This window comes from Naegleria lovaniensis (genome assembly GCF_003324165.1).
Source record: "Naegleria lovaniensis strain ATCC 30569 chromosome Unknown tig022, whole genome shotgun sequence".
Lineage (NCBI taxonomy): Eukaryota > Heterolobosea > Eutetramitea > Acrasida > Naegleriidae > Naegleria > Naegleria lovaniensis.
The window spans coordinates 341504-368165 of record NW_025407844.1 but is presented as its reverse complement, the minus strand read 5'-3'; the positions used below and the strand labels follow the sequence as shown (position 1 = coordinate 368165).

Here is a 26662-nt window from a genome sequence, read left to right as displayed (position 1 = left end):
AAAAATGAAATTTCGAAAAGCCTTCAAAACGTTTGAAGGAGCTTATCAACTTGATTTCTTCTTGAGCAAACATGTTGAAGATCCAAACACGAATCATACATCATCTAACTCAAGAAGAGGTGGAGAAATCAGCTCACGTACTCGATTTTTGTTTCAATCATGGTGCTTGGGAATTGTGGAAATTGAAGAACGTCCTCCGATACCGATCGGAAAAGAATTAAAATTATCTGGAACTGCTCCTGTTAATCCCATGACTGTATCAACAAACTCATCTCAAAGTAACGATCAAAAATTGCATTCTAACAAAACTCTACTTGTAACTTGTAGTTGCGACAAAACGGTTTATGCTTGGTATTTGAACCAATCGTTGAGGTATCAAAAAGAAGAGAAACCATTTATTACTCTTAACCCAAGAGGTGGTCTAACTTCATCATCAGCGCTTCATTCCTTTGAAGCACCAACAAACCTGATCAAGAGCAGTTCGAATTTGTCAAGCAAAAAAAAGGAAGTAATTTCCGACAGTGACAACACAGTAATTGAATTATTGATAGGATTTAACACATCTGATATTGTTCTGTACAATATCAAAACAAAACAGCAGTTATATTTCAACAAAGATGTAAGTCATTGAATTCTTGAATAATAACCTATCAAGCATCTTCACAACAACCATTACAGAGAAAAATAAGCTCATCCTCAATTACCAAAATGATATGGATTGATTCAAACATTTTCTGTGTCGCTCACAAAGATGGTACAATCATGTTTTATGACAAAAATTTAAAGATTGAAGAACCTTTTAATTCTCCACCTTTTGACGAAGCGCTTCCAAAACATAAAAAGTACAAATGTGTAGCAAATCCAGTCGAAGAGTGCAATCCTTTGCGAAAAATAACATTGGGCCAATCCATAATAACAGATGTTTCAATATCACCCAATAATTCCTATTTAGCAACGGTGACCTCAAATGGAAGATGTGAGATTATTGACTTAAAAACGATGAAACAATATGCTAGTTTTATATCTGAACAATTAGGTCCAATGTCTTTTGGAGGTTTTACATCATGTTGCTGGAGTCCAGATAGCAAAGTGCTTGTCACAGGAGGCGAAGACGATTCTCTTAATATTTTCGACGTTAAGAGAAAAAGTATTGTCCTAAAAGGTGTGGGACATACAGGCTTTGTATCGAAAGTTATCTTTGACCCTTACCAATGTGATGCCACCAAGTACAGATTAATTTCTGTTGGAGATGACACAAAACTTATGCTTTGGGACTTGGATAAGTCCTATTTTACTGAAGAACGAGAAATTTCCAATGCCATAGACATCAAATCGAACAACCCATTTAGCAGCTCAGGCATCAAAAACATGCCACCAGGACAGGAATCCATGTCCTTCTCAACCACCTCGATGAATCAAGAAGAGACTTCCAATGAAATGCTAGACATTCCACTACTGGAACCCATAGCAATTCACAAGGCACATAATGATCCTATTCGTGATGTCAAAGTATTCACCACAGGAATTGCAACAATATGCAATCAAGGCATCATCAACTTTTGGGCTCGACCCGTCCTCATTGAAGATGAGTCAGACCTCGAAAGTCAAGACATGACCACGCAAGAAGAGACATCATCCAATCCTATGATCAAGTAGAGAGACTGCTCCTTCAGCACTCCTCTCTTCAGAGAGATGGCGGCAAAATTTACGGCCAACATCAACAATAAAAATGCCAGCAAAAGAACCCTTTCCGGAGTCGACCCTGACTGCTTCCGATTCAAAGAAAAATCAAATGGATGATGATGATGATTCGGGAAAAGAAGAAGACAATATTAATAGCTTTTCAGCGTCAACAAAGCTATTGGAGAAACGAAAGGAGATGATGGATGTTCAAGGATTGCTTGAACAAAAAAGAAATGAGTACTCAACAAGAATGGATCTCATCAAGAAGAAGGAGAAACATCTACTCACTAAAAAACAGGAGCTCACAGAAAACGTGAAAGAGCTTGATAAATTCATTGGAGATAACATTATCAAGAAAAAGAGAGCTGACCAAAAAAAAGATATGGAGCAAAGCGAAAGATTGAAGAGCGAAAAGACAATACTCGAATGTAGAAATCAAATTAAAGAGCTAGAAAAAGAAAAAGAGCGAAAAGAACATCAACTCAACACAAATTACATCAAATACCAACAATTCTTGCAAAAAGTGGTTCAATTTAGAGGTGAGGATATTAACCCTGAAGATGTAGAGAAAGTCATCGATCGTTACATGACACTAAAAGAAAAGAATGAAGAACTTAGCAATGAAAAATCTAAATTTTCGTTAAAGCTTGCAAGAGAAAAAAACAAATTAATGGAAGAAAAGGAAGCAATGAAAAACAAGAAAGTTAAACTTAATCATATGATTTCAAAGCTTGGAAAACAATTGGAAATGTTAGTTGATGAAAGAAACAAGCTTGACTCTCACTTTGATCTCAAATCGTCTACGGCAACCAGAGATAAAAGACAGTTTGGCCAAATTGAAATGGCAATCAATAACCTGTACAACAGAGTGACAACAACTGGAGGATCTCGCATTCCCAGACATTGCAAGATTACTGTAACAAACACTCAAGCACTTAACGAAATGTATGGATCTAATGTCATTATGACCAAGCTTTTGACAGGCTCTGGAAATGGAGCAGCCGAAGTGACCATAGAAAGTTACAAAAGGTTCAACAACATGGAGGTTCTTATGAAAATGATGAAAGTTATTGGTGATTGTCTTTCTGACTACTCATTACTCGTTGACCATTTGAGAAAGATGCCTGAGAAAGAAAGAGAAGCACACAAGAAGCAAAAGACATAAGAAAACGAAAATTTAGCCCATTCCCTCAAAAAATCGAGATGATGAAAACTGCGTGCAAGCTGAACTCCAGCTCATCGTTGACGTTGCAGTGCAACCCTTAACATTGTTGGCCGTCATCCTTTTAAAGCAAGGATACCGGGTTGGGATGGTCGTCCACTGCTGTGCTCATTGTAAAAAATCAAAAAACCACCAACAAAAAAAATGAGCGGCCAAATCCCAATACAATTCACTGAGCTCTTCAATCTCCAAAACTTGGGAGTGAATCCACAACTCATTTCATTCACCACCGTTACGCTCGAATCAGATAAATATGTTTGTGTTAGGGATCAAATCTCACCTCAAAAGTCTATCCAAATTGTTGATGTCGATTCTCAAAGTGTTACCTCGAATAAAGTCAATGCTGACTCGGCCATTATGCACCCAACAACAAAGGTGCTCGCATTGAGATGTAGGTATTATTATTAATATTTGATGAAGAAGGATACATATAACACACTAATTTATTAGCTGGAAACACTATTCAAATTTTCAACTTGGAAATGAAGGCAAAGATGAAGGAACACACAATGACCGAAGCTATTGTCTTCTGGAGATGGATCAGCACAAACACTATTGCCATCGTTACGGCAACCAGTGTGTACCACTGGTCAATGGATGGTCAAAGCGCTCCAAAGAAGATGTTCGACCGTCATCAAAACCTCGCCAACGCTACCATCATCAACTACAGAACTGATACTAATGCACAATGGTTGTTATTAATTGGTTTAGCAAGAGCTGTAAGTAGTAGTGTTCTTGAGTTATTCTCATATGATGATCTAACAACATCACGATTGCCAATCTATTTGATGACGTCATTTTATGTCAATGACGGTCTCTTTCGAAAATATACAACCCGTCATCCACTCTCCTAATTTATTCTCATGTTTATATATTCAACAGGAAGACAACTCAACAAAGGGAGTAATGCAATTGTACTCGGTTGAGAAGAAGGTCACTCAAGCAATCGATGGCCACGCTGCTTGTTTTGTGGACTTTAAGCTCTCTAATAATTTTGTTACAACTGTTGTTTGTATTGCATCAAGCACACCACAAGGTGGTAAACTCTTCGTGATGGAAGTGCCAACCAACAAGCCATCTGATGCCCCAGCATTTGAAAGAAAGGCTGTTCCAATCCAATTCCCAACCCAAGGAGACTTCCCAGTTGCTATGCAAGCAAGTGATAGACATGGTGTTTTCTTCATGATCACAAAATCTGGATTCTTGTACATGTATGACGTTGAATCAGCTACACTGATCTTCAGCAATCGTATTAGTGATGATGCTCTATTCATCACAGCCCCAAGAGCTGGAGGTCTCATTGGTGTCAACAAGAAGGGTCAAGTTTTGTCAATCACAGTTGATGATAACACTGTTGTTCCATATGTTGCCAAGGTTTTGGGTGACCAAGCTTTGTCCTTGAAGATTTCTTCTAGAGCTAATATTGGAGGCAATATGGTTAGCGACTTGTATCTCCAACAATTCAATCAACAACTCAACCAAATGAACGTCCAAGCTGCTATTACTCTTGCTGCTGACTCACCACAAGGAATTTTGAGAACTCCTGATACTATTGCTAGATTGCAACGTTTACCAGTTGCTCCAGGACAAAAGCCTGCAATTTCTCAATACTTCCAATACATTATCGAAAAGAGTAAGCTCAATCCTTATGAATCTCTCGAATTGGCAAAGATTGTCTTACAAAAGCAAGGAGGTGTTGATTACTTGAAGAAGTTATTAGGTGATGACAAGATTGAAGGAAGCACTGAATTGGGAGATTTTGTTAGACAATACAGCCAAGAATTGGCCATGCAAATTTACTTGAAGGGTAAAGCACACGACAAGATTATTGATTCATTGTTGCAAATGGGTGACTATGAACGAGTGTTGGCATATTGTCAAAAAGTAGAATTCACTCCAGACTACTATGATATCTTCAGAAAGCTTTGTATGGTTAATCCTGACAATGCTGTCAAATATGCTTGCAAGATTCACGAAAACCAACAAACAAGAATTGAACCAAACACTGTAATTGATCTTTTGGTTCAAGGAAATCTCATCAAGCAAGTTACAGCTTATCTTTTGGATATTCTCAAGAATGACAGACCTGAGGATGGACCTCTTCAAACAAGATTGTTGGAAATCAACTTGACTTACAGTCCAATTCAAGTTGTTGACTCAATTCTCCAACAAAAACTTGTTTCTCATTACGACAAGGCTAAGATTGCTAGAATGTGTGAAAAGGCTGGACTCTTCCAAAGAGCTCTCGAAAACTACACTGATCCAAACGACAGAAAGAGAGTCATTGTCAATACTCACGCAATGAATGTTGAATGGTTGGTCAAATGGTTTGAGGATATTCCAAAGGCAGAAGTTTTCACTTATTTAAGAGAATTAATGAAGAACAAGAATAACCTCCAAATTGTTGTCAAGGTTGCTACTGCCAACAGTGATGTTTTGGAACCAGAGAACCTCATTCCAATCTTTGAGGAAGCCAAGAGCAACGAAGGACTTTACTACTATTTGGGCTCCATTGTTGGATTCTCTCAAGATCCACAAGTTCACAACAAGTACATCATTGCTGCTACTAAGGTCAACCAACTTTCTGAGGTTGAAAGAGTTACTCGTGAAAGTGATTACTATGAAGCTGATGTTATCAAGGAATTCTTGAAGGAAGCAAGATTGGCTAACCAAATGCCACTCATTAACGTTTGCGACAAGCATGGTTATATTGATGAATTGGTCAGATATCTCTACAACAACAGTCAACTCAAATTCATTGATATGTATGTCAGACAAATTAACCCAATTAGAACTCCTGAAGTTGTTGGTGCTCTCCTTGATGTTGATGCCAGTGAAGATTTCATTAGAAATCTCATCATGGGAGTTGGTAACATGTGTCCAACTGAACCATTGGTTGAAGAGGTTGAAAAGAGAAATAAGCTCAAGTTGTTGTTGCCATGGTTGGAAGCTCGTGTTAACGAAGGAAGCCAAGAACCAGGCTGTCACAATGCTTTGGCAAAGATTTATATTGACCTCAGCCAAAATGCTGAAAACTTCTTGATTAACAACCAATTCTATGATTCAAGAGTTGTTGGTCAATATTGTGAAAAGAGAGATCCTCACTTGGCCTTCGTTGCTTATAAGAGAGGACAATGTGACTTGGAATTGGTCGCTGTTACCAACAAGAACGGTATGTTCAAGCAACAAGCCAGATACCTTGTTGAGAGACAAAGCCCAGAATTGTGGGCTCACGTTTTGGATGGTGAGAACACTTATAGACGTCAACTCATTGATCAAGTCGTTCAAACTGCTCTGCCTGAAAGCAAGAGCAGCGATGAAGTCTCTACCACTGTTAAGGCATTCATGACTGCCAATCTTCCAAACGAGTTGATTGAATTATTAGAAAAGATTGTTTTACACGGATCATCCGAGTTCAAGACCAATAGAAACTTGCAAAACTTGTTGATTCTCACTGCTATCAGTGCTGAGAAGACTCGTGTCATGGACTACATCAACAGATTGGACAAATATGACGCAGCTGATATTGCCAGAGTTGCTATCAACAAGGAGTTGTACGAGGAAGCCTTTGTCATGTACAGCAAGAACAAGTTGAACACAGATGCTATCAGAGTTTTGATTGATTACATTCAATCTATTACTAGAGCTGCTGAATATGCTAAGGTTGTCAATGAACCAGAGTGTTGGAGCATTTTGGCTAGAGCCCAATTGAATGCTCTCCTTGTTTCTGATGCTATTGAATCCTTCATGAAGGCTGATGACCCAACTGACTACCACAATGTCATTCAATATGCTGAACAACAAGACGAATACAAGTCATTGATCAAATTCTTGGAAATGGCCAGAAAGAAGATCCAAGACTCTGTCATTGATACTGAATTGGTTTATTCTTATGCTAAGTATTCCAAGCTCAAGAATAAGCCAGAAGTTTTGGCTGACATGGAAGATTTCATCTCTGGACCAAACTTGGCTCAAATCCAAGCAGTCGGTGATAGACTTTTCGATGAACAAATCTACAATGCTGCTAGAATTCTCTTCCAATCCATTTCTAACTATGCTCGTTTGACAAGTACTTTGATCAAGTTGGGATTGTTGAGAGAAGCTGTCTCATCTGCTCAAAAGGCTAACTCCATCAAGTCATGGAAGGAAGTTATGTTTGCTTGTATTGATGCTAGTGAATTTAGATATGCTCAATCATGTGCTCTCAACATTATTGTTCATGCTGATGAACTGGAAGATCTCCTCTACTATTATGAACAACGTGGATACTTTGAACAAGTTATTGAACTTATGGAGAAGGGATTGGGACTTGAACGTGCTCACATGGGTATCTTTACTGAATTGGGAGTCTTGTATGCCAAGTACAGACCAGAAAAGCTCATGGAACACATTACTCGTTATTGGGGTAAATGCAACATTCCAAAGTTGTTACAAGCTTGCGAAGCCAATCACTTGTGGGCTGAAATGAGATTCTTGTATTGTCACCATGACGAACCTGATGCAGCCATCAAGGTCATGATGGAACACTCTCCAGAAGCTTGGGACCACTCAGTATTCACAGAAACTATTGTCAAGATTGTAAATATGGAATTGTACTACAGAGCTATTAACTTCTACTTGCAAGAGCAACCAAAATATCTTGAAGATTTGATGGTTGTGCTCACACCAAAGTTGGATCATGAAAGAGTTGCACGTGATATTAGATATCAAAACAATGGTGAAGACCTTCCACTCATCAAGAAGTATTTGGAATCTGTCCAAGATCATGACTTGCCACAAGTTAACGAAGCTCTTAACAGCTTGTACATTGAAGAAGAGGATTATATTGCATTGAGACGATCTCTTGATCAATATAGAAATCTTGACCAATTGGCTCTTGCTGCTCAATTGGAGAATCACGAACTTCTTGAATTCAGAAGAATTGCTTCATGGCTGTACAAACTCAACAAGCAATGGGAGAATTCGATCAAGTTAAGCAAGAAGGACAACTTGTACAAGGATGCAATGGAAACTGCAGCTGAAAGTCAAAAGCAAGATATTTGTGAAGATCTTTTGAAATTCTTCGTCTCTAAGGGTTTGAAGGACTGCTTTGCTGCTTCATTGTATAACTGTTACAATTTCGTTCGTCCTGATGTTGCTCTTGAGTTGGCTTGGAGAAACAACATTATCGACATGGTAATGCCATACATGGTTCAAGTTTTGCGAGAATATACCACCAAGGTTGATGATTTGTGCACAGAGAGTCGTCAAAGAAAGAAGGATGCTGAAATCAAGGCTCAACAAACAGCTACTGAATACGGTGATCCAAATGCTGCTTACACAGGTGCTGTCACTGATCCATACGCTACTGGTTACACTCAAGGTGGATACACTGGTTACACTGCTGATCCATACTCTCAAGGATATGGTGGTGCTTATGGTGGTTACACTGGCGGAAACACTTGGTAAATTATTTAAGAGGCATCTTTTTTGAAAACTTTAAATTAAAAATTAATTTCTTGAATTTTCTTTATTTTGGTTCACAACGAAACACGTGTCTGTGGGTGAACTCCAAATTAAAGAGCAATACAACCACACGGTCTGAATTACCCCCCCTGCGCAATCGAGAGGGGTACTCAACTGTCACAGCGCAGCTGGCTCGCAAAAAATTTTTTAATTTCTCTGGTGTAAGGAATTACTTCGCGCAACCTTTTCTCAAGAAATTTGTGAAGAGTGGTTGTATTGCTCTTATTCTTAGAAATCATTTTCAAACCTTGTAAATCCGATCAAAGCAAAAATCCCCGTCGCAAAAAAAATGACTTCTACCTCTCCTTTTTACAAACCTCTTTCTTGGATCAAACTTGATCGAGGAGACATCATTGAATATGTTCAGGAAGACAATTCATCGGCGGAATCATCTCATCACACGCTTACGTTGAAACAAGGTCCCTCCTTTAATGATCTTCCTCTTGAAGTTGTAGAACATGTTATTGAATATTTACAAATTCATGATGTTCTCGTTGGAAGGATCATGTTCTTAAATCGAACGTGTTATGCATTATTCAGCGGAATTGGGGTTGATCAGCCTAACAGTATTATGCCCTACATGGAGGGCATTGTTTTTAGCAAATTATTATACTCCCATTATCGAAATTATGTGACGAAACATGTAAAGAGCATTGAAAAACAAATTGATTTTAATTTAAATGTCGAAAATTTTTTATGTAAATGTATTTACGTGTTGGATTTACCATTTCATTGGTCGCATTGGTACATGATTTATCAGAGATTTCAAAAACTGGTGAGGATTACAGATACTATCAAGCTTTATTCACCAGAGAGGGTTACAAGATTACAAGCAGGGTGTGTATCTGTTATCTCACATTTTACAATGCTTGCGTCCAGAGTGAAACAATTGATTCAGCTTGACTCACAATACAAATCTATGAAACACCAAAACTCGTTAAACACAGTACTACTACCAAACTCCTCATCAGAAAATCACACCCATAATTTTCTGAATTATTTTCCAATGGATGTTTGTATATTTTGGATGATGCATGACGGTGAAAGCAGTTGTTCAGATGAAACATGTTACTTGATTGGTGTTTCGAGATTACTGACCATCTCAGAGATTTTTTATCATTTTAGAGCAGAGAATGCAAAGCACATGCTACTTTCAGAGATTTCAGGAATATTCTCCACACATTTGAATATTTTCAATGGACAAGTGCAATCGTATCAGGGATGGAATGTGAATAGTCACACGAATTGGTTGGAACATTTACATAATATTAATCATATCGATGTGGAGAAGAACCAGTATATTCGTGTTTTGCCTTATTCATGTTGTGAGGAAGACCTGTATTATAAATTCTAAATTAAACTCATTCAAATTCTATCATTCAATCGAGCAGGTAACATTTGTTATCCTTTCCCAATCGATTTGTCTGTATCAAAAAAAATGTATTCGTTGCCTTCCGCGACATGTAGAAAAACAATACGTACTTGGACAACCCAGTACCTCTCTTCGTTGGAGGAGAACGATCGGTTTCAGTTGATGGGAACCATGTTGTACTATATCATTCATGAAATTGAACCGGTGCTGGCACCCAAGCTGACAGGCATGTTGTTGGGAATGGATTATGGAGATTTGTTCGAAACAATGAAAAATCCAGAATTGTTGGATTCCAAAATACAAGAAGCACTAGGAATTCTTCATGATCATTTAAACCATTAACTTCTTCTCAAACGGAATCGAAACTTTTTGAAAGATTTTTATCAACAATATGGCAGTCAAATATAATTATATTTATAGAAATTTGAAACTCACATTGACTGAAATTGAATAGTACTATTTTACTTTGTATTACTGCCACTAGTACTCTCTGGCTTTCCCATCAAATAATAAAGCCAAGTTAATTGATTTCCCTTACAACTAATAGTAAGCTTGGCATGATTCACTACTTTAGCAGCCGACGATTGGGGTTTGTAAGAAATGGTCAGCGGTAATTTTTGTTTCACATTCAAAGATGCCTGATCGGGTTTGATACTAAAACTATTGGATGCATCTTCAATACTAAATTTAAAATCAGACTTCTTATCAAACACATTTTTGAATGTAATTTGTGCAGTTCCATTGGGTTGAATTTCAATTGGACCTTGAGGTCTTGGAGGTGAACATTTTCCAAATAACCAAAATACATATTCTCCACCGATTGGAGATGTTAAAATAAGTTTTGCCTTACATGCTCCTGTCATGGTTGGTTCATACGTGACATCCAAACCAACTTCATTTCCTTCGAGACTTGTGGCTGCTGATACTTTGATCACAGGTTTGTCAACCAATGAGAAATCTGTTTGATTGTCTTCAAATTTACAAGTATACTCTGTGGCTTGTCTGGCATAGTTGACAAAACGAACAGTTTGTGTTTGAGCATTTCCTAATGAAACAGAAAAGTGTGTACTTCTCTCAGCTGCTTTTGGAAGTGGTTTCAGTAGTAAATCAAATGGAAAGACACCAAGCTCATCATTTCCAATGCTTAATTTAGCTTTTTTAGGTTCAACTGCAAGTAATGGAAGATAGACAAATTCACATTTAGCAAATGACTTGGCAGGAATTCGTAATTCTGGAGCAACAACAATTTCAGAAGAATCACATTTGACGGAAAGAATGGATTCCTTGTCGAGAGGATTTTCAACAGTTACATGTTTGGCTAGTTTTTGTCTTACAGGTGTCTCCATGACAATTTCTTCGTTGGATCTTGCCTTCAGTACAGTAAATTTCACATTGTAGTAAATAAACTCTTTGGTCTCAACATTCACAAATCTCACTTTTCCTTCAAATTGTCCATCCTTAAATGGTAAAAAGCTGAACTTGTATTCTCTCTTTGAGATAGGAGGAACATCAATATAATTCACAGCAGTTAATTGATTTGGTGATTTGATATTGAGATCATCTAAAATAACTGAAAACCGTTGTGCTTTGCCAAGCCAGTTTTCAACAAAAAGAGTTTCAATGTGATGTTCCTTGGCGTACAATTCTTTCACAATTGAACCTGCTGGTAAAGGATCCAATGATTCACCACTCAATTCATATAAAATTGCTTTACCGTCAGGAAGTGGGAAGAATAAAGTTCCCTTATGTGGAGCACTTAATGTCATGGACAAAGGAGCATACGAAATTTCATACTCCCGGACACTATTTGCAGGTAATTCAAGATATTCTGGACCACTCCATGATGGATTATCAATCACAGGTTTTAGTCTCCAATCACTCTTTGTAGGATTTTCAATTTTAACAGTCTTTGCTTGTTTTTGTCGAACTGCAACTCTGAATGAGAGTGTTTCCTTTTCTTTTGGTTTTTCAACACAAATTCCACTAATGGTCATAAGGATTGGATCTTTGAGAGAGTCTATCTTGCATTCAATTTGAGCAGACTGTCCAGTACTGTCCACTTTAACTGGAGCATAGGTCACTTCAAATATTGCTTCTTCATTTGGAGGAATAAAACCTTGTAGAGGTTTGATGGTGAAAGCTGAATTGAGACCTTTGGTATTCCACTTGTAGTTGATACCAATATCTCCTGTATTTTCCATAATTACCCTGTTCACTACGACGGTGTGTTGAACTACAGGACCAAAGGCCACAGTTGATGTGTTCAGCTTGACTTCAATTCCTTGGCAAGATCCAGTAATGTTGGAAAGAAGCTTAATTCTTCCATCAATGTAAGCGTTGAGTTCCACGTTAAATGTTGAAAGTCTACTTTCAGGTTTGAAGGTTAATCCAATTTGCGCTTCTTGTCTTGGTAGTATAGAGAAGGCAGTTTTTGGGGTGACTGTCACAAAGCATTTTGATAACTGATCCAGAGTTTCTTTGAGGAAGGACACGTTTGCTGTAATCTTACTCTTATTGGTAATGCTTAGATACTTGGTGACAACTTCTCCTGCACGAATAGATCCAAGGTTTAGAATCTTATCTGACAAGTTTGTCAGTTCGACCTTGGATGCTGTTCCTTCTCCCAATACGACAACACTTGTTTTGTAAAGTCCGTTGATTTCAAACAAGACAGTCTCCTTATACAACTTAATTTCTCTAGGTCTAAAGTAAATCTTAATTTGTCTACTTTCACCTGGCTTGAGTACGGTGGCTGATGCTTCAACTTCCAAATGTGGTTTGTTGTCATACAACATCTCAAAGCTAATGTCCTTCTCGTCACAATTTTCAATTTTAAGCATAGTAGAAGGACTTTTATCCATTCCTTGATGATAAAGGAAATGAGCACCAAAATCATATTGCAAGAAGCTAAAGTTAATCTTTGGCTGAGAGCCTGAGCCTGACAAGTTGACAATATAAGAATTACTGTTTGTAATCTTACACACACACTTGTAATTCTCCAATTTCACTTGTGATGTAGGATTAAAGATAATATCACAAATCAGTTTTCCTCCCTTGAACACTGTTCCCTTTTCTGGGTTGATGGTTATTAACTTGTTTTTAGCATGGAACCATTGGAAGTCGAAATTGTAATTACCGTGGTTTGTGATGATAATTTTCTTAATTTTCTTCTCATTAATTTGGGCTCTTTCAAAATCGACTTCATTTGTTTCTTTGGCAGATAGAGGAATAATTTTAGTCATGGATTCATCAGCAACTTCCAGAGACTCATGAACTAGGAACCCTTCTCCTTTGACGTTGCAGCTGAGAGCAGAAGGTTTCTTCTTAACTCTACAAGAAAGTTGAATGTTAAAGCTTGTCTCAGTATTAGGTGTATATAAGAGATTAATAGGAAGTGTTTGCTCTGCTGGTACTGTTCCTGATTTTGGAGAAAGCACTAATACAGGTCTTCTATCATTTTGATTGTCTTCGAGGAACTCGTATTGATCAAAAGCAAAACTAAAAGGAATTGGTTCTCGGTTAATAATATTAATAGTTTGAGATGATTTTGCTCCTACAAGAACTGTTTGGAAGTTCACACGGGCACTGTCTAAGAAGACTTCAGGCTCTTTGGCATGACCAACCACTAAAAATGGAATATTAAGCTTTCTAGAGGGAATACTAAACATCCATAATGACTCTTTTGTTTCCAAAGCATATGGAATGTACTCGAAAATAATTTCAGACTTCTTTCCGCTGTTAATAATACCAGTTCTTGTGAGACATGAAAATGAGTTATCACTGCTACTATCATTCGGCTCTGTTTGAATTTTTTGCCAAGAATACTTAAAGTCAACATCTGTGGGATTGAGTATGTAGAATCTCTTTGTGTTCTTAACTTTGATACCGCATGAATATAGCTCAATGACTCTTGTCTTTTCCTTATCCACCAAAGACTCAATCTCTTGATTTTGGAATAACACTTTCCTTCTTCCACTTGTGAGGTAATCACTTGGAGAAATTTCAAAGTGTACTAGAGGGCATGTAGAAACTCCTGTAACTCTAATCGAGGGCGTTTCTACAGTTGGCATTATGTTGTCAATGTAGCATGTGAATATTTCTTCATGTCTATCAACATCTTGAGGAGCATATTTGATGATAAATGTAGTTTGTTCTCCTGGCTTGATCTGACCTTGTTTTGGTTCCAATTCAAATGGTCCATCAATATATTGGTTTCCACTCCAAGAAAAGTTTAGAACCACCTTTCCAACGTTCTTGAGTGGAAATTGGTGAACACGAGTTTCAAACATTTTTGTTGTTGAGAAAACAATGTCTGATTTGTCCATCTCAAACTTGGCATAATCAGCGACAGCATAAATAGCTAAAATTTTGTCTGATATTTCACCAATAATTTCATGTTGTGGTTCAGGATCTGTTACCTCCATGCGCTTTGTCACCAGTTTTTTAGGTTTTGGCTCTTCTTGCACCACAGGCTCTACTTTTTCTTCGACTTTCTGTTTTTGAGGTTGCTTTTTATCATCTTTCTTGTTTTTAGTTCCCTTCTTTTCATTCTCTTTTTCTTCCTTCTCTCTTCTCTTTTTCTCTTCTAGCTCTTTCAATTTTCTTGCCTCCTCTTCTTCATCAATTTCGACCCATTTAATGGATTTATGCCTGTCATCCCAATCTGTTTCTTCATCGGATGTAAATCGTATCTTCTTCAAAATGCACTTCAATTGTTCTCCTTTCAATTCTAGTGGTTCTTCTGTTGCAAAAGTGATCATGACATCTTTTGACGATTTCGCTTGAATATGACCAACAGCAGGAGAAACAGTGATATGTTCAGGGCATATGAATTCAAAACGTACAGGATCTCTAGCATGATTTTCCACACTAAAGGTTCTTTCGTTATTGGAGGCAACATAACAATCACCAAACCAAAGCTCATTCTCCTTTCCAAGTGGAAGTTGAGTCATGATGACATCTTCCTCAATACTCTCAGCAGTAACTTTGATGCTTGTATCCTCAAAGTGATTGTCTAGCACAACCATATTAAGAGCAGTTTCAATTTTTTCTGCTTCTGCTGGCTCATATATCATTGCGAATTTTCTAGATTCCTTGCTATTGAGAACAAATTCTTCCAATCTCTCTGGGAATAACAATGAAGGATGGTTTGGAAAATCAAATCTAACTGTTGCTGGTAGCAAACCTTCATTGCTAATGAGTACAGGAAGTTCTTCTCGCTTACCAACTGCAGTCTTTGGGAATTTCATGATCGGTACATCACCAACCTTTTCAGGAATCTTGATCACAACTTGAGGAAGAGATCCTTCACCTCTAATTTCAATTCGTAAATCTTTCGTTTTTGGATCATTGCCATCAGTTACTGTTGCTTCAAAGATAGCTGAGTAATTATTCATGGTTGGAGGCATAAAAGAGAGTGTGACATATCGATGCTCATGAGGAGGAATGAATAGTTTTGGAGGAACCACATCAAACATTGTTACATCCTTGCTTCCGTTCATGTCTCTTGGTTTTACGCTACATTCAACATTGCAAGGTACCTTGAAAGGATTGATAATTTTGATCTTTTCGTTGACCTTTTTTCCAACGGCAATGGTTCCAAAAGAAAATATTCTTTCATCAAGAGTGAAAGAGCTCTGAAGAGGATTGACTATCATATCCATATTGGAGACAATTTGTTGCTCTTCAAAGATGGACTCAAACTCGTTTGTGATAATCCCTGGAACACAAGACTCTCCTTGCAAAGAATAAGGTATTCCATTTGGTTGATCGTCCATGTTTCTGTCCGAAATATCGATACCCAGAGTTTCTTGGAATACTTTTGTTCCATCTCCCTTAAAAGTAACGTTTACCACTGCTTTACTTCCTGGAGCAATAGTTCCTACTGTGGGTTGAATTGTAAATTGTCCAATTTGTAACTGAGCTTCAACTTTTTTGGCCGAGTTACCTTTCACTTTCTTTTGGTCGGTGGGTTTCTTTTTAGGATCGTTTGTTGTCTTCTCGGCTTCTACTTGTCGTTCTGTGAGCCCTTTTGAGTAATCAAACACAGTATATTGGATATCGAAAATTCCAGTATTGAATATTTCAAATGGTCGTTGTCTCTCCTTATCGTAGCTTAAAGGACCAAAGTTAATGCCACTTTCAGGAGTAATTGTAAACTTGCTGAACATGGATTTAACAGAGAGCTCAAGAGCTGTTGTTCCAAGGGGCATCTTTGTGGTATTGTCTTGCAAGTTGCAAACAATTGACTTGTTCTTGTTGTAGAATATTTCAGTATTTGTTTTGAATGTAACCTCAACATTTGTCTTTTGTTTGGCCTTTGCTGTTAGAACACCCTCCATTGGATTGATGGTAAAATGCGGTTTGAGCTTATCAGGAATAATAAACTTGAACGCAGCATCATATTTTCCATTATTGTACATGGTAATAGTTTTGGAGCTAGAGTCATAAACTTTGACAGTTCCAAAGTCAAGCGAGCAGTCCATAGTAACATCCATACCGAACGCATCTGCCTTTAGTTGAATTGGTGTCTCCTCTGCTGGTAACAGCTCTTGTATATCTGAAATTGCCAATAGTAGTTTTTCTTCCACTTCACAAGCAATATCAGTAATAAATTTAACTGAGATTGCAACTTGATCACCTGGTTGTAGTTTTCCTTCTGATGGCTCAACTGTGAACTCTTTTTTAAGTTGGGCCTTATTTTTAATGCTCCATAGTATAGGAATTGCAGCCATGTTTTTCATATTAATTATTTCTGTATAACCAGAGCTTGAAAGTAAAACCTTTCCAAAATCAATCTTTGTTTTGTCTAATTCAATCTTGGGTTTAGATCCTGTGCATGAAACGTCAAACTTGAATGGTGTTGGGTTGTTTTTCACAGTACAAATAATGGAATTCTTGATTTTACCCACTATTTTCGGTAATGCCCAAACTTTGACTTCGGCTGTTGCATCTGGATTTATGGACAGTTGGTTTGGAGAAATTAAAAATGCCTTGTCCTCTTTTTCCAATGAAAAATTGAGATCACATGTAAATTTTCCATTGTTGGTAAACCTGAAAACATCATAGTATTCTTTAAAGTTATTCTCGTCCAGATTATCATAAGATGGCCTGATTAATAATGGTCCAAACTCATAATTGTTTTCTGAAATTACATATTTTTTAGCAAGACCTTTGTCTGGACGTGACTTAATTCTTCGACTGAAAATATTCTTGTAATAAGTGCTAATTTCAGGATAGCTACAGGAACCGCTTGTCTTAATTGAGAATTGAGAACTTCTTCCATAAATTCCAAAAGTAAGTACTGCGTCGAATTTACCAATTTGCTTTGATGTAAATTTGATGAATAATTCTTGTTTTCCTCCTGGAGAAATGGTCCATCTTGTTGTTTCAGATTGTTCATTTTCTGAGCTTGACACAATTGTGAAAGGAGAAGTTGTGTTGACTGGTTGAACTTGAGATGGTTTTTTGATGACTTGAAGCAAATATGGCTCAGGAATAGCTAGCTCCATTTTCTTACTTGGCTCTTTTGCATTAGCATGTTCTTCAAGAGCAGGAACGCTTTGTATCAAGGATTCAAATAGATCCTGTTTTGTTTGAGCAGATACCTTGAAATAGAAAATTTTGTTTTCAACAACTTCCTCTTCCTTCTTTTTGACAGGCATATTTTTCTTATTCCCTGTTGTTGGCTCTTCTGGGGTGACCTTTTTGAATGAGTTTTGAACTTCGAAATAGTATTGCTTGAAATATTTGATTCGAGTATCAAAGAGGCTATCATCAGCAGTAACAGCTAACTCATCGGCAAGAGTTGTATAATTAAGCTTTTCGTTGCTTGGAGTTTCTGGTCTGGTATTATTGCTTTTAGTGTTTGAAGCAGGCTTCTTTTTCTTCTTAGCTTCTTCTTCCATCTTTTTCAAATACTCTTCATCCTCTTTTTTCCTCTCAGCTAACACCTCTGAAATGTATTTTGTAGTTGCTCCAGCTAACTCTTTTTCTAATCGAATGAAATCTGCATAAAGACGGTCATATTGTGTCTTATTTTCTCTGAACGTTTTGATTTGAGCCTCATACATCTTTTTCTCATTTTCTGCAAGAGTTTCATATTCTTCTTCAGTTAATTTGGGATATCTAGATTCTTCCATAATTTGCTTGGCTTTTTCAACTCTTTCAGAAAGCGCTCTAGACCTAATTTCGGCTTCATTAGCATCCAAACAAATGAGAGTTGCGTTTTCGAGTGCAAGCTTTTCCATAATAAGTTTTGTGATTGTTTCTTGATCACTGAATCTGTCAGAATACAATCCATCAATGATAAACCCATTCTTGCAATCATTTTGAGAAAATCTTTCTGAAAAAGCCAATCCCAACTTGTCATACATGCGTGTATCATTAGGTTGCTTAGTCTTAGATGATGATGGTCTTGCTGTAGTGATGGTTGAGTTATTATCATCCGTATGACTCTGACAGTAATCATTCCATGCAGAATCGATGGTGATCATCGGAATATTTAGCTTGGATGAAATAAATGAAGCTATCTCCGATTTAAATGACACAGGAGGACCATGAATAACGTAAATATTTCTCTTTTTTGTAGTCTCATCTTGAGCAGTAGCTTCAACAGATCTAGCACTAGCTTGTGGTTGAGAATCTCCCTCTCCGCATTCTTTTTTCACAAGATCATTATACTTTTGCAGTATGTCTTCATTTAAAGGTCCACCAAATTTTCTTGGCTTTGCTAGAATGTAACCCTTGTCAAAGTTATCACAGGAGAGAATGATTTCAGACTCTCGCCTGTATTGTTCGTCAAAATCCACGGAATAAACATCTATTGTACATTCGCTATTGTTACTAATACTGAATGGTATGAAGCTCGCATTATATGGTAAAATAGGTCCGAGCTCCTTTTCCACATAATCCACTTTAATATTGAGATCCTTTCCATTTCCAGTGCATGTGATTTTTGTTGGCTGAGGATTGTAGTTGCATTTCAAGAAAAATGTCTGACTGAGCTTTTTGTCTAAAGTGGGCATGAAAGTGATAGCAATGTTTTTCTTTTCTCCAGGACTTAGAACTCCTTCCATGACGTCAAATAAGAAATTGGTGTCTTTCTTTCTTCCATTGTTACTCTCTATAACCCATTCAGAGTTGACATCCTTGTCGTTGTAAATTTGAATAGTATAAACTTTTGCATAGCCTACATTAACATCTCCAAAGTTAAGAGAGGTCTCAGAAATACTAATCTCTGGTAAAATAACATTTGCTCTTGCTTCCAACTCTATAATATAACCATTCAGAACTCTGATTGGAATAATGGCTTTATATTCTCCAATATCCACACGTTCGCTCTTAGACTGGAAAATAATATCAATTGGAGTCGATTGATTATCTGGATATCCAGGTAAATTAGAAATTTCGGAGGGCTCGATAGAGAGGCCATATTTGGCTAATTCTTTCTTGTCAAAGCGTAGATATACTGGTAGTACTCCAACATTTGTAAGCTTGAACGTTTTTTTCTTTGTAAGCCCCTTAATCGTTGATCCAAAATCAACAACTACTCTCTGTAGCACAATGTCGGAAGATTCAAGTTTTTGTGAATTGGGGGTTGTGGTTCTCGAGGAGCGAGGAATGGATCGTAGTTTTGAATTTCTCAGTGAATTCATCAAGAGATATTCACAGAACAATAGACGTTCTGCCTCTTTCTGAACGTCGGACTGAACAATCGATAAATTCTTAAAACTTGTACTTTTTCCTTCTGAGCCCAACTTTTTCAGTGCCTCTTGCATTAAAGTTATACCTCTCGAGCCATTCTTTTGAGCCAATTCTAAATGCTTTTCAAAGTCTTGTTGATTGGAGTATGAAATTGCATTCGCCTGGTCATCTTTACCCACTTTTGTGGTTAAGTGAATCATTGGATGAACTGAAACAGCTTTCAAGGATACAATAATAGGTTCATACATGGCCACCATTAGAGTAAATTGCTCATTGATAACCTCAGGTATTCCAGGTATGAGCTTTACAACCAGCTTTTGTTTTTCTCCGGGCTTGATTCTGCCGTTTTCTGGAGTGACTTGAATGATATCTTTTCGTTTCAGTGTTCCAAAATCAAAATTAAAGTCAATTGCAATTTTTCCTGTGTTAGAAATAGTAATATCTTTTTCTTGAGGAGAATAGTAGGGAATTACTCCATAGTCCAGTTCAGAGTTGTCAACTCCAAATTTAACAGAAGAAGATTCACCTCTAAGATTCATGATGTAATTAGGGCCTCCTTCCACTTCACAAATTGCAATTGCGGTGTTCACTCCAAACTTGACAGCATTGTACACAAATCTAATATCTACGCTTTCACCAGGTTCCAGAATTCCGTTCATAGGTAAAATGTCAAATATTTGAGAAGTTGCTAAATCTCCATTTTCTGGAATTTCAAATATCCAAGAGAAAACAGCTGATAATTTTCCTCTATTTTCAAGAGTAATTGTTTTTGATTTTTCAGCATCTGCTACAACCGTTCCAAAATCAATAGCCGTAGAGCTAAGTACCAAGTTTGGAAATACAACTGTTCCGAGAAGATCGATAGAACTCTTGTTAGGATGGTCTGAATAAGTTATTATCATCTTTGACTTGATGTCAGTAGATTGTTTGTCTGTTTTGTATGCTGGGTTAAACTGTACTTCAAGGGTTTTAACTTGTCCTGGTTCTATGGTATAATCTGTGCAGCTCAAAGAAAATGGAGGTGTTGCCTTTACGGAAAACGTTAATGGTAAAGGTGAAATATTGGTAACGTCCACGGTTTTCGTTTGAACAGTTGCTGGCACTCCCTTTACGTATCTGTACAAGAAACTGAGTGAACTTTCAGAGAATTTAAGCAATGGAACAGATATTCTAGATTTTAGGGCCGGAGTTGAAATGACAATATCCTTTTTTCCTGACATTTTACATATCCATGGCTCAGCAACTTCTCCTTCTTTTTCACAAAAACCTTCAATGGTAAATGCTTGCAAAGTTTTTGGAGGAATTACAACCCTATCAGGAGAAATTTTGAAAACTGGTACCGTTTGGTCTCCTTTCTTTCTCTCTTGCATCCAAGAAATTTTTTGAGGTTTTCTGCTCTTGTTCTCAAGGGAAATGACTTTCTTGAACGCTCTACTTGTAAACTGATCCCCAAAGTCAATTTCATTAATTGGCTCTGTAGGAATGACGGTATTTCCTTTTCCAATAGCGGTAAGCTTTACAGAAAGTTTTTCACCATTTTCTATTGTTAGTAATAAATCATCAGAAAATTTCACGGTATCATCTAAAACAGCATCAATAATGAAATCAATTTCTCCTTTTGGTTCAATGGTACCACTCATAGATTGAGATGAAAAAATTCCTGCTGATTTTCCTCGAAATTGAGCGCTATAGCTAGCAGGTATTGGGCTGTTATTGTACATTTTTAGCTTGGCATGCTGAGTTTCAAGAACATTCACTTTTCCAAAATCAATAACTGGATAGCTTAGCTGCACCATTGGTCCAATAGAGTGTGCGGTGACTAACACCTCAAAAGGATCTTGCTCGCTTCCAACAACTTTCACAAAAATCTTGAATGATATATCACCAAGTACTTTGGATTTGAAATAAATATCTACACATGCAGAACTTTTGTTTGTAACAATGCCCATTGTCGAATCTGTTCTACAATCATATTGTTTTACCTCTTCAGGCAGTATTATCTCATACTTGGATGACATGTTGGTACTATTAACTAATTCTAACCTTCCACAATATTCGTAACCAATAAAGCAGTCACCAAAATGTATTTCTGATTTGGCTAGCGTTATTGTTGGAGCTACAGTAACAGCTCGAATAGGTACAGCAACCAGAGCATCTCCAACACCTTCAACATCTACAACCAAAGTAGACTTGTTTTCTCTCAAAACTGTAGAAAGGTATTCTATCTTAATCTGCTTCTTTGTATGAGGTAGTATACTACCGTTACTGGGAATAATATCGAATTGTCTCTTTAACATTGTACCATCTTCTGGAATTCGTAGGTTAAACTTCATTGGAATCTCACAAGTGTTGATAATATGTACATATTTTGTGTTTAAAAATCCGTATGGCACCATTCCAAAATTGAGTTCATCACAATCAAAATTAAAGGTTGGGCCAATAATTTGACCACTAAAGTGAAGCCGTAAATCCTCGTGTCTTCCTTCAATTCTAAAGTAGATGTCTTCCTCAAAACTTCCTATGATGTCAGAGTTGAAAAATATTTTGATAATTTGAGATTCTGTTGCCGCCACATATCCACTAGCAGGAACAAATTGGAATTTGGGTCCAAACAGTGAGGTTGGCTTAATAAGTTCAAAACTAGCGCCAATTTGTCCCTTATTATCCAATCTAATTTCATATTCATGTACCGAGTTGATAAAAATTTCTCCAATGCTAATCTCTGTGTACGAAAATGAAACATTGGGACCTCGTCCTCTTCCTTGTAATCTTAAGGGTAATCGAATTTCTCTACCTGTTATTTCGCAGAAGGCAATTTTATCGTAATCAATCTCCTTTTGTGGATGAAAATCGATGGATATTTCAAGCTCTTGATTTGGCCATATTTCTCCTTTGAGTGGATAAATGGAAAATGCATCATCACGAAAACTTAAATCATCATTCTCAATTTCTCTTTTCTTTAGTCTGTATTCTCTGCTTGTTTCTTCGTGCTCCAATGCAAGTTGAGTAATTGATCTTGTTTTGAAACTAATCTCGTCGTCAGCAACAGAAAATAGTTTCCAGCTAAAATTTACACGGATATTACTATTATTCACGATCTTCATTGTTCTTTGAGTGTTGCAAGTGATGTACGTGTTTTGAAAGGCCAAGGCATTGGCGTCTAACTTCACATTGGCGCTCTTGCCTAATCCATGAAGATTAATGATTTTGCAGTTGATGGTGTCGAAACCTAGTTTTAGTTTACCGTAATAATGTTGTGTTTTTTCAGGATAAAAATCAATTGTTATTTGGACTCCTTCTCCTACGTTTAATTCAGGAACTTCCTTCGGAGAGACAGAAAATGGATATTCAGCCTCCAAGCTGAATCCTTTAGATTTGCTCTTTCCAATATTCCTGACATAAATTACTTTAGATGTAGAATATTTTACAGGTGCATCATCAAACGAAACACTATTCGGAATGTCAAGAAGAGCTGTTTACATTTGGAAATAAATTATGAGCTGGCTTCAAGCAACATACCTCGCAATCCCACTGCGATAATTGGCACAGTGAATTCCTCTTGTTCAGTTCTTACTATTAAATCGCAATTATAGTCAATCTTTTCATCAGGAGAGAAGAAAATATTGTATGTGACATCAAGACCGGGAGCGACAAGAGTGTTGGTAGTATTTTTTTTGACAGATTCAACTCTGAAAAAACGAGATTTTGGAGCGAAAATGCTAATTCTTCGAGACACCTTTAAAACAGTTTTCATCGCTTCGCGTCTTTACGAATGAGTACTTACCGTGTCATTATTTCGAAAGGATATGGTCTCCTTATAGTTTCCCGGTGCTTCAAAATCTTTAAAAACTATTTGATTTGGAAACGCCTGGAAAGCCCCACATCCTAGAACATTTTGTGTATTCTCTTTATCGGGGTTCAAAGTAGATGTCGAGCCTGATTGAATTCCGTTTCCATTATTAAAAATAGTGGGACTACTTGATGAAATCATGCTCCCTGATAAATTGGAGCGCGATGTATTCATTTTTTTTAAAGTTGTAGGGAAAATTGGCGCCAACAGAGAACAGTCTGTCCTTTATGACAAAAGCGAAGACTTCAAGAAAGATTTTGGCAAAAGAAAAAATGCACTCAAAACATTCCTCGAGTTGGCTCTTGAATTTAGACCATAGAATTACATTCTATCTTTTTCATCATCTCAGTAATAGCACTAGTAAACATCCAACACTCTTTCAGAATACCATGACTTTATTTTGGAAATTAATTACGTTCACCAATGATGGCTGGATTTATTGCATATTATTCTTTTCATGCGGATATGAAATTTATCAATCATCATCCTCGCCGAAAGAAATATCCTATCAAGAATAACCGTGGATTTTATTTGGATTTTCACCTCTGAATTATATGATATTATTCTTTGCATGTTTTTTTGTAGATTTATTCATTGTTGGAAGTGTCAAGTTATTATGGAAAAGAATTCGACCAGTGAATGACCACCAATTTTTAACCATTCATTTTGAACAGAATATAAAACATACCAATCATAAGGTGAAAAAACATACTACATTTTGGGAAGTTGAACATGGTCCAGATCAGTATAGCTTTCCTAGCGGACACGCATCAAGAGCTTCATATATTCTACTTATATTTTCATGGAAATTGTTTTATTTGGATCATTTTTGTGATTTTTCACATGTATTACTGGTGTCGACGTGGTGGTTTTGCATTTGCTTGTCTCGAATATGTTTGGGAAGACACTTCTTTTTTGACATTTTATGTGGAATTCTTGCAGGTACACTTTCTTTTTCAATAGCTCTCTTTTTATCTGATCATGTGCTCATTTCTCTCATCCACTCTTTCCTTTCCATTTCCACGAAATAGGTTCAACCTTGTGCCAGATCATGACGTCCTTCCAATTAATTCATCATGTAATTATTGAATTCAATGTTAAATTTTGAAAATTAAAAAAAATGCTAATGAAATTTCACAGGTGCGGAGTGAATCATTCAATCAAAAACTCTTCATGGCGTAGTTGTGGTACCAGTATCATCATGCACTTTTCCCCACAAAGTCATTTTATGGCTCGGAAGACATTCAACAACAATACTTCCATTCTGAATAATCACAAGTACCACTCAAAATCATATCACACACAACCACATGTCAAATTCATCTTGTCGGAAAAGGATTATGAACGATTAAAACAACAACAAGATGCTACTCCACAGACATCTCCACATACAACTTCAAAATCTACAGAACAAACTCAACAATCTGAATCTATGGTTGAACAAAAAGAGGCAAATCCTTCAAGCAGCACCGAGCAAAACCAAGAAGAAAATACCACACAGAATGTCATGAATAATGGATCCATACCACAACCTCTTGAAAACACAAAAATTACACGTGACGAACTTGCCTTCGCCAATCCATTCTATAGAGATGTGGACGAAAAAACAGCTATTGAATATGAGGATGCTTTGAACGACAAAGAGAGAACTCCATTTCCAATGTGGTTGATGCGTGTGTATAGATATGCTGCCATTGGTGTTGCTCTATTTATTTTCTTTGGAGTTTTGAACAATTACAGAGAAGAACCAGCAGTGCAGGAAAGATACAAAATTTTGGAAGAGAAACGAAAAAAGAGATTGGAACAAATGAACCTATTAGAACAAGAGATGGATTTCCATAATATGGCAAAAGAAAAGAGTACGATAAAAGCTATTAAATCAGCTTTGACCATGCAAGACCAAGAGAGTAAATAATAATTTCTTTACCAACTTGTCCACAAACTGTGTTTCAGTATTTCACAGCATTTCAGGATTCATATTATTAATGATCGTTTATTCTCTCTTCTTTAATGCTTCAAATCTCTTTTGTAGTTCATCAAAATCGTAGCTGTTGGGATCTTGTCCAAATCCACCTGAATTATTTCCAAACGTGCCATGTGCTAAGGGTGGTACTTCTGCGAACATAGATGGTTGCTGAGGATTGAAATCAACCGAGTAGCCAGATTGATTCGTTGGACGCAGATCTGTGTTTGGAGCAAATTGAGGTTGTGAATTTGCATTGTACAATCCAGGACTGTATGCTGGAGGTGGTCCTTGATGAAATTGTTGAGTTTGGAATGGTTGGTTGTGTTGTATTGGTTCAGATGTCGGAATTGAAAAGGTTTGAAGAGCTGGATTAATATTTGCTGGTGGTATTTGTTGATTGTGCACGTCTACATCTGTCACAACATTGCTGTCATCCCATTCAATGCCATTTTCTTTTGCAATTTCTCTCAAATAATCAATACATAGATAAGGTTCTGGTACCTTCACATCCAGTTTAAACATTACACGTTGATTTACAGCTAGGTCCTTATTTTCCATTGCAGAATCCACAAAATCTTTTCCCCACTTTGCTGAGAACTGATTTCTCACTTCCATTAGCTCTTTAACTTCAGTTCTCGGAGCAGCGTAAATTAATGTACTGACTGCCTCCTTCATGTCATGAGGGCATGATCTAATTGGTATAACGAAACAGCAATAATTGGTTGATGATCATTCATAAACAGAATTGTGTTGTAATATTACAACAACATAATTTCGGAATAGTCTTGGTCAAAGAAACAGCTCCTCCATATGAGAAAATACTTACTTGGATTCTGCGAGTAATTGAATTCTTGTATGGACCAAATCACAAAACAATTCCAATATTTCGAGCGCTTCAATAGCATAATCCTCTCTAATAATATTTTCTACTTTAATTCTGGCAGATTCATCCTTTTCTTGTTGTAATAATTCTGCGACTTGTCGTTTTTGGAGTTTGATAGAGTTGGATTTTTTGTTTCTCAGCAAGCCAATTCTAGTGATGGCCATCTTCAAATTGCTCTTACTGATGTTTTCATATTATTATAAACCCAATATTAATTGATTAGATTTTTTTCATCCCGAAGGTATGATCAACACATTCCGAAAATGATTGTGTTCATCAACATTAAGAATTCAACAAAATTTCGAATATTGATCCAAAGATCCATACAAATGAGAGCAACAACAACATTCAGCAACTAGCAGAGTTGAATCCATTAAATAACCTACACTTTGTTCACATCAAACTTTTCCTTCTTTTCAAATAAGCCCATTTTTTTTTATAATTATCAACGTTCTTTCGATTTGGAAACTAATGAA

General features: G+C 36.9%; 7 protein-coding genes across 7 annotated transcripts; 5 read left to right on the top strand and 2 right to left on the bottom strand.

Moving 5' to 3' along the window:
- Window positions 1–4: 4 nt before the first annotated feature.
- C9374_004907 (uncharacterized protein) lies at window positions 5–1656 on the top strand (the record flags this gene model as incomplete). The annotated part of the gene is made up of 2 exons (XM_044694598.1): window positions 5–619; window positions 679–1656. The coding sequence occupies 2 exons, from the start codon at window positions 5–7 to the stop codon at window positions 1654–1656; spliced, it is 1593 nt and encodes a 530-aa protein (XP_044548619.1).
- A 73-nt stretch (window positions 1657–1729) lies between these two features.
- On the top strand, window positions 1730–2848 carry C9374_004906 (uncharacterized protein; the record flags this gene model as incomplete). The annotated part of the gene is made up of 1 exon (XM_044694597.1): window positions 1730–2848. The coding sequence occupies one exon, from the start codon at window positions 1730–1732 to the stop codon at window positions 2846–2848; it is 1119 nt and encodes a 372-aa protein (XP_044548618.1).
- Window positions 2849–3049: 201 nt separating this feature from the next.
- Window positions 3050–8353, top strand: C9374_004905 (uncharacterized protein; the record flags this gene model as incomplete). Its single annotated transcript, XM_044694596.1, has 3 exons — window positions 3050–3296; window positions 3356–3624; window positions 3788–8353. 3 exons carry the CDS (start codon window positions 3050–3052, stop codon window positions 8351–8353), a joined length of 5082 nt encoding a protein of 1693 aa, XP_044548617.1.
- Window positions 8354–8699: 346 nt separating this feature from the next.
- Window positions 8700–9764, top strand: C9374_004904 (uncharacterized protein; the record flags this gene model as incomplete). The annotated part of the gene is made up of 1 exon (XM_044694595.1): window positions 8700–9764. One exon carries the CDS (start codon window positions 8700–8702, stop codon window positions 9762–9764), a length of 1065 nt encoding a protein of 354 aa, XP_044548616.1.
- Window positions 9765–10243: 479 nt separating this feature from the next.
- C9374_004903 (uncharacterized protein) lies at window positions 10244–23511 on the bottom strand (the record flags this gene model as incomplete). The annotated part of the gene is made up of 3 exons (XM_044694594.1): window positions 10244–22959; window positions 23007–23223; window positions 23272–23511. The coding sequence occupies 3 exons, from the start codon at window positions 23509–23511 to the stop codon at window positions 10244–10246; spliced, it is 13173 nt and encodes a 4390-aa protein (XP_044548615.1).
- Window positions 23512–24457: 946 nt separating this feature from the next.
- Window positions 24458–25252, top strand: C9374_004902 (uncharacterized protein; the record flags this gene model as incomplete). Its single annotated transcript, XM_044694593.1, has 1 exon — window positions 24458–25252. One exon carries the CDS (start codon window positions 24458–24460, stop codon window positions 25250–25252), a length of 795 nt encoding a protein of 264 aa, XP_044548614.1.
- Window positions 25253–25330: 78 nt separating this feature from the next.
- C9374_004901 (uncharacterized protein) lies at window positions 25331–26616 on the bottom strand (the record flags this gene model as incomplete). Its single annotated transcript, XM_044694592.1, has 3 exons — window positions 25331–25994; window positions 26130–26366; window positions 26573–26616. 3 exons carry the CDS (start codon window positions 26614–26616, stop codon window positions 25331–25333), a joined length of 945 nt encoding a protein of 314 aa, XP_044548613.1.
- Between the last annotated feature and the right edge of the window lie 46 nt (window positions 26617–26662).